Source organism: Rutidosis leptorrhynchoides, chromosome 8 (genome assembly GCF_046630445.1).
Source record: "Rutidosis leptorrhynchoides isolate AG116_Rl617_1_P2 chromosome 8, CSIRO_AGI_Rlap_v1, whole genome shotgun sequence".
Classification (NCBI taxonomy): Eukaryota; Viridiplantae; Streptophyta; class Magnoliopsida; order Asterales; family Asteraceae; genus Rutidosis; species Rutidosis leptorrhynchoides.
The window spans coordinates 352369861-352377377 of record NC_092340.1 but is presented as its reverse complement, the minus strand read 5'-3'; the positions used below and the strand labels follow the sequence as shown (position 1 = coordinate 352377377).

Below are 7517 nucleotides of genomic sequence, written 5' to 3'. Positions count from 1 at the left end.
GCGCACTTTCGTACGTTTAGAAAACTAGCCTTTTACGTTTAATGACTCATACCATTATAAAAATTTGGTTTTAGTTATTGAAAAATTACTTTATGACAAATGTACCTTATATAATTGAGTGTTGTGGTCATTTGCTTCTATAAATTAGTGACTCGTTGTTTGTCAAAATATATTATTTTAAGTTAGGACATTTTATGACTAAGTTAAGATATATATATATATATATATATATATATATATATATATATATATATATATATATATATATATATATATATATATATATTTATTTATATTTATTTATTTATTTAGAATTTTAAATTTGTACGTAATATATATGTTTGAAATATTTATCTAATGATATAAAGATAAAGTTTAAATTTGATCAAAAATTTCCGGGTTGTCACATAAGTCCGCTTTTCCAACAGGACCCTTCCGCTGATTGAATTGCTTCCCGACAAAATACATAATGACTGAATTACCTCCCGACACCGAATGATTGAATTACCTCCCGACGTATACCGAATGATAATGAAAGTAATGGAGAAAATCAAATGTCGTTATGCCAATGAGTTTGAATATTTAGAAGATTGGAAATAGTTCTATTATTTTATTATTACTCGTATTTATAATTATGTCGTATTCTTAAACGAAATCTGCCAAAAAGCCCATTTCTCAGCCTTTAATAAGATTTAAGTCAAAAAAATTTGCTATAATGCCCTCGCAAATCGCAAACCCAAATTTGCGATTTACAACTGCTTGCCAGTGGCCATTTGCGTGTATGTACAATGTTGTAGCTGAGTCGCAAGTCGCAAGTCGCAAGTCGCAAGCCGCCCATTTGGCATTTATGGATCAACACGATAATCGATAATGTTTTAGATAAGATTTCGGATAAGATTTTATGACATTTTAATTGTTCTTTCTTTCTTTCACGTTGATGTTGGCGGAACTTGTAGGACTCACTTCTTTTATTTATTTATCGTGGTTGTCTTGTACTTTGTGAATTTGTAGGGTATATTTGTGTGTATTGTTTATTTGATAGACAATGTCTAGTTATGAATCAGCTATGAGTTATTGAGATTGGTTGATGCTAATATGACGCTATAAGAGAGATGTTGGTATTAAGATATGGAGTAGTCTAAGGCGCAACGGAACCTCGGTTTTGAATTAAAACCTTTTGACAACACTAACAACAACAACAACAACAAAACCCAATACCACATAAGTGGTGTATGGGGGAGGTGAGATGTAGACAATCATTCCCCTATCCGAGAATAAAGATAAGTCATTTCTCCACCCAGAGTGAAAACACCCTCAAAAGTAGAGAAAGTCATCCCTCTCTCTATTCGACGGATAGAGATATTACTTCCGAGTGAACCTCCGGCCAATAAGTAGGAAAAAGTTTTTAAAAATAAAATTAAATAAAATTAAAAATAAAATTGAGACACCATGAAAATGATAAAATCAAATTTCCATGGGTTTTAAATCCTGCCTAAAATTTAATTTAGGCTCTAAGAGTCAGTCAAGTCGCCAAATAACCTTAATTCCAAATAATCATCTCAACCATTTTCTGATCTTTAGCCTCCTGGTTTCAGTTATTCCTTTTCCTCTATCATTAATATGCTCCTTATTCTCAAATTCTATTTTAATTTAATTCCCTTTTCACTTGCCATTAATTACCGCCCACAAATTTTCACCATGACTTTGATTTTTTTTCTCTAAATGAGTATTTTTACAATGTCATTTTGTTGAGAAGTTCTATTTAAATTAACAATAATATTATTCCAAGTACTCCTTCCATTTAAATTCTTCATATTCCAACCTTTTTTATCTACCCCTTGACCAATACCAACTTCACATCTTTTAACAACTTTGTAACCCTCATCAAGATTATCGTTGAAATTGGTACCTTCTCCATTTATTACTGACCGGCCCGCGCGTTGCGGCGGGGGCTTTCGGGTTGCGTATTCATATTTAACGTAGCGTTGTGTATTTACAGAGGGGAACACGACTCATGTGTTAAGCGTCGTTTTAGATGTTATTGTGTTAAGCGTTTTTTAAAAAGTATCCGTTTCGAACGTAGTTAGTTTTGATTTGTTCAATAAATTTTTTCAAGTGTAACGGTGCTGTCAGAAAAATTTAACTCGCGGCGAGCAGAAAGATACGGGCTGTCGTTGTGTTTAGCGTTTTTTAAAAAGTGTCCGTTTCGAACGTGGTTAGTTTCGTTTTGTTCATAAAATTATTTCAAGTCTGATGCTGCTGTCGAAAAAAAATTAACTCGTGGCGAGCGGGAAGATACGGGTTGTCGTTGTGTTTAGTGTTTTTTTAAAAATTGTCCGTTTCGCGTATAGTTAGTCCCGTTAGGTTCGTAAGATTTTTCCGAATTCAACGTTGGTCTCGGAAAAATTTAACTCGCACCGAGCGAGAAGATAGGGCCCGTTATAAATTCGGGTGGAATTAGCTTCTTTTATTTTAATAAAATAATACATTTACACTTTTAACCCCTGAAAAGTGTAAACTTGAGGGGCCGTCATGTAAATATAGTCGAAGTTGAAGGATCAGTTGTAATGTGAACGCAAACTCAAAACTACATTCCGATGTAATTAAAACTACACATTTTCCCACCTTTTTTAGTATATAAGTGTTAAAATGTTAAAATAATAATTATTACTATTACTATTACTAATATAGCTAATAGACAAAATTTGTCTTATTAGCTATGAATAGTATTATTTAACATTTCATTTTCTACACACCTACCCCTAACTTTCATTAAAATACAAATTGAACCCCCCATTTTATAGCACTATTTAATATTTAATTTTTCACACACCCAACCCCTAACTTTCATTAAAATACAAATCTAACCCCCCATTTTATACCTATATTCTAAAATATTATTTATCCCATCACTAACACTAAAAATATTGAATAATAACACTCACTACGCTACTACTGTGCTACTTTTTTTTTGTCTCAAACGATAAAAAACAACTTTCATAAAAGGAACAACCCTTCAATGCTATCAAAAGATGTCGAAAAATATTATTTTTTACAAAATAGATCAACTAACTTTAAAAAAAAAAAAAAAAAAAACTCGAACGCTAAAAGAAGCAACTTTCACAAAGGAACAACCCTTCAATGTTAGATGTCGAATTTTTTTTTTTTACAAAATAGATCAACACTTTTTTTTAACTCGCATTCAAAACGGAGCCTCCGGCGCGAAGCGAGGGCTACACAACTAGTTATTACCAAAAGGTATCAAAATATTATTACAAGCTTGTGTTGGATGGTTGGTTTGAGCAAATACCAAAAAGTATCCGGGTCTAAGGCTCTAAGGGTGGCAGCTTGAATTAGACTTGCGGGTTGAAACTACTAAACCAGAACCCAACCTGAATATATATATATATATATATATATATATATATATATATATATATATATATATAAAAGGGTTGTTTTATTCAACCCAACTTAAAACTTGTTAAACTAAAGTCGAACCAAGTTACCCGTTTATTGATCAGGTCAAACAGTTTTTTTGGGTCAAATGACTCACATGGGTCAATCTTTTCTAAATTAATAGCTCATCATTAGTAAACATAAAATAAAAATGCATTTTACATAAATACAGTATAAATTTATCACCAACATATCTAATCCAACTAGGAAAAAGTAATCAAACACTTTTAAATCAATATTTAAGAATCATCTATAAAATTACAATTGATTATTGTCCATTATGACCATTTTTAATAAGTGATAAATGAAAAGGTCCAAATCTTATGTTACAGTAGGATAAATTCACATTTTTAATACTCCGTAGAATTTATTCGGGTTGGTGGGTCAACCAAAAGACACATTAGATGATCCGAACTCAACTCAAAAAAATAGCATGTTGGCGGGTTTTCGATTCATGGGTGAAACACCCGTTCCTTGTCGGTTTTGTTGTCTGAAGTTGACATCCTTACTCGGGTCGGTGGATTGACCCACCTACCCAATCATGAGTTGAAAAATTAAATGGGTTGGTAATCTGAGAATCTCGATCATAACATGTTGATTTGGGGCTGTGTTAGAAAATCACTAGCAGATCCAAGAAAATTATCTTATCAGATTTTGAATGCTAGTAAGATTTAATTATTAATGTTTTTTATATTTTTCATGTATAATTCTACTATGTGACTATAATTTAATTACAATATTTTTTCATGTTTAACGTATATCGTATTTTGCAACAATTGTTATATGTTGCTAAACTTACTAAGTATTGATCTCAACCCAATAGTAACTCTGGACTAACAAGTACTGAAGACCGTAAATTCAAACAACCAATAATATGGTTAGGCTGCAGACTGTAAGTTACAATCACCCAGCACAAGTTACTGAAAGAAATACATCAAACAAGAAAAATACTACAAAAAAAATACTAGACGTTACTACAAACAATTAAAACGTATACCCTAAGGAACAAGCAAAGTGCATACAACAATAACCTTCCATCTCAACTGCTACAACATCACATCGTGCAACTTAGTCCGGGAACCGTATGATTTCCTTAAATTAACTGACAAATAAATAAAAATATATATAAGTGAATTACAAACAAAAAAGTTCAATTAGTCAATAATTGCAATTCATGACATAGCAAGATGAAAATCCTTGTAATTATGGGTAAACGGATAAGCTGTAACAATGAAGATATTGACAGGGCATAGCAACTAGAAAATCATACTTAAAACAGTAGGTTGGGTAATATCAAAATGGGTAAGGAGTTATACCCCTAAACAAAAAATAATATATATATATCTAACAAGTTAAAGAACTGTAAGCTTTTAAATATTTGCAGGAAAACTATGGACTAGTTTAACATATTTGATAAGTGCCATTTTTGGCTAGAAATTTGGAAACTCGACATAAAGGAGTCAATCGCCCCTGGATAACATAGCATTTGCACTTTTCAATGGTCATATACTGTGCAGAGTAGAACATAAAAAAAAAGTGGCATACATATGTAAGATATTGAAACTGAGTCGAGATCAAAAGTAAAACACAGACCTTCATAATCCCGGTTCATATACGATATTTGTTGACATGGCATAGTCAACTTAAAGGATGACAACAGTAGCCCATGAATAGGACAGGATCCTACAAGACTATTCGACGGGCACTACAGCCTAACTAATGCATAATGAAAATTTCTACTACTTAATCACATTGATGGGCCTGCAAGATTATCGTTTATCTAACCTTTTTGCTACTTTGATAGGTCCTATCCTATAAGGTGTAAGTACTGCTAACTGTCTGGATCTGTTAATGCCATATATTTATCATTTATATGACAAGAAAGAAGTGCTCATTTGTGTTGGTACGTAATGATGATGGTATCCATTTTAATTTCACACACTGGCTAGTTTGAAAGGTATTACTTTTCCACACTATAGCAGTAATGAACTAAAGCTATCTACTTGATTGTAAACAAGATAATGGTGTTGTGTAATGTTTACAACAACCTAAAATTTGATTATCATTAGTACAAAACCTAAACTAGCAGCAGTAAAATTAAAGTACCTCAGAACACATCCATCAACAGTGCCGGCATCCTCATCATCATCGTCAGTACCATCATTGTCGTCGTCCTCATCATCATCTTTGATGTCGTCGTCCTCATCATCATCATCGTCGGTGTCTTCATTAATGAGCATAGTATTCGGCTGATCAATCAAAAGTAACGTTTCCGCAAGGGAGTCTACGGTGACCTCGATCATAGAATTACCGTTTCCAAAAACCTCAAGATCAGTGAACTCTTTTGAGCATGGTCCATAAACTTCAAAACTATATATATTAGGTCCTAACCTTGACAATATAGGTAGACCATTCTTTCTAAAACCTAGAACTTGATAACATGAATCCTTTGGAGCCTTAAAAGTAAAAAGTTTATCATAAGAATTTGGAACACCATGCTTCATTATCCATACATCACAAACTTGTTGATTGCCCTTTTTATAATCATCAATAATAGCAAGAGACTCCATTCGCTTGGATAGGAATAACCCTCCGGATGAACGTGCTAAACTATCTGGAAAATATAATTCTCCAAATTTTTCACTTTTCAAATCAAATGTAATTATCATGTTTTGACAATATCCATTACAAGTTCTTCTACTATCATCCTTGGCAAGAAAATATATAATCCCATTTATAACTACCTGACTCAAATTCAAGGAAACTGACTTACGAGGCTTATCGCTATGTATAGTTCTCCAAACCCCTGAGCTAACACTATAAACCTCGACATCCAAATTGACCGAATTAGAAGTGGCGATATTACCATATCTCCTAATTTTGACTAGTTTAGGGTCAATACTGTCACGACAAACTCCGAAACCAACAACAAAACTTGAGGCATTAGGAATCGGTATAACGATACATCTTCGAATTGAAGGATTCCATAAAAAGCATTTACCACCTATATTATTATTACTACGTTTAAATAAACACAATAATCCGTGAGAAGAACTGACTACAATAACATCAATTCGGTCAATAGTGTCAGGGACATTAAGAATAGGTAACTTAATTTGGGGAAAATTATCATTTTCAATAACGGAAACGTGATTTAGTTGAAATTCGTGATTAATATTTAAATCGTACCGTGCAAGTAGATAATGCTGCTGATTGTAGCGGACGCTATGTTCAGTGATGAACAAAGGGCTTTTGATGATGGAATTGAATAATTTTGAAAGGGATGTGCATAGAATCAATGATTTAATCGGAAGATGTTTTATGATTTCAACTTGGATCTCGATCGGTATGTTAGCAGGCAATTTTAATTCTGATTTCATTTTGGGTTTTAGGGTTACGAATTTTAGGGATTGATCGAAGTGTATATGAGTTAGAAATGAGGGTTCAACATCTTTACGTTAATCATCCTCTTGTTTCTATTCATCTAATTGACTATTAAGTCTTACTTATAATAACAGGTTAAAGTTCCAAAATAAATTTAAGGTTATAATTGTAAGTTTTATGGTAAAAAGTGGGTATGATCAAAAATTGATGTGTGAGTATCACTTGACTCGAGAAATGCAAGTGATTTGCCTAGGTAAACGCCGGTTGTGAGCATCCTGATTTTGGGTTTAATTAATTGGGCCTGGGCCTAGCCCATCTGGCGTTGATGTTGCCCATAAAGTTTTTATTATGGGCCCCCTGATTAATGGGCCTGATCAGTAGGGTGGGCTGGATTTGAACTTTCATTTGCCTGAAGTTGATTTGGTTAAGCAGCGGGTCGTTGGTGTTGCTGGTTTAGATCTCGGTCTTCGGCAAAGGATGGTTGTTGAGGAAGTCCATTCTTCTTTGGTGGTTCCTCAAAATGTTGACGTTGGCGGTTCTTCTTCGAGAAAGTTCTCTAGTTGTTTCGATGAAGCCACGAAAGAGTTCAAAGAGTGTTGGGTGGAAGGAAAAATACTTCACTTGAAGACGGCTCCGAAACGAAAGAAAAACCCTAAAGCTTGGACAGTACACCG

At 33.3% G+C, this 7517-nt stretch overlaps 1 protein-coding gene across 1 annotated transcript; it reads right to left on the bottom strand.

The window, feature by feature from the left end:
• Positions 1–4315: 4315 nt before the first annotated feature.
• LOC139864617 (F-box/kelch-repeat protein At3g23880-like) lies at positions 4316–6839 on the bottom strand. The gene is made up of 2 exons (XM_071853196.1): positions 5566–6839; positions 4316–4561 (listed from the first exon to the last, which is right to left on the bottom strand). Exons 1-2 carry the CDS (start codon positions 6837–6839, stop codon positions 4558–4560), a joined length of 1278 nt encoding a protein of 425 aa, XP_071709297.1. The 3' UTR covers positions 4316–4557.
• Positions 6840–7517: the final 678 nt, after the last annotated feature.

Bases quoted from the DNA above. Each gene is read 5' to 3' on its own strand.
- LOC139864617 (XM_071853196.1), bottom strand. From the start codon at position 6,839: ATGAAATCAGAATTAAAATTGCCTGCTAACATACCGATCGAGATCCAA.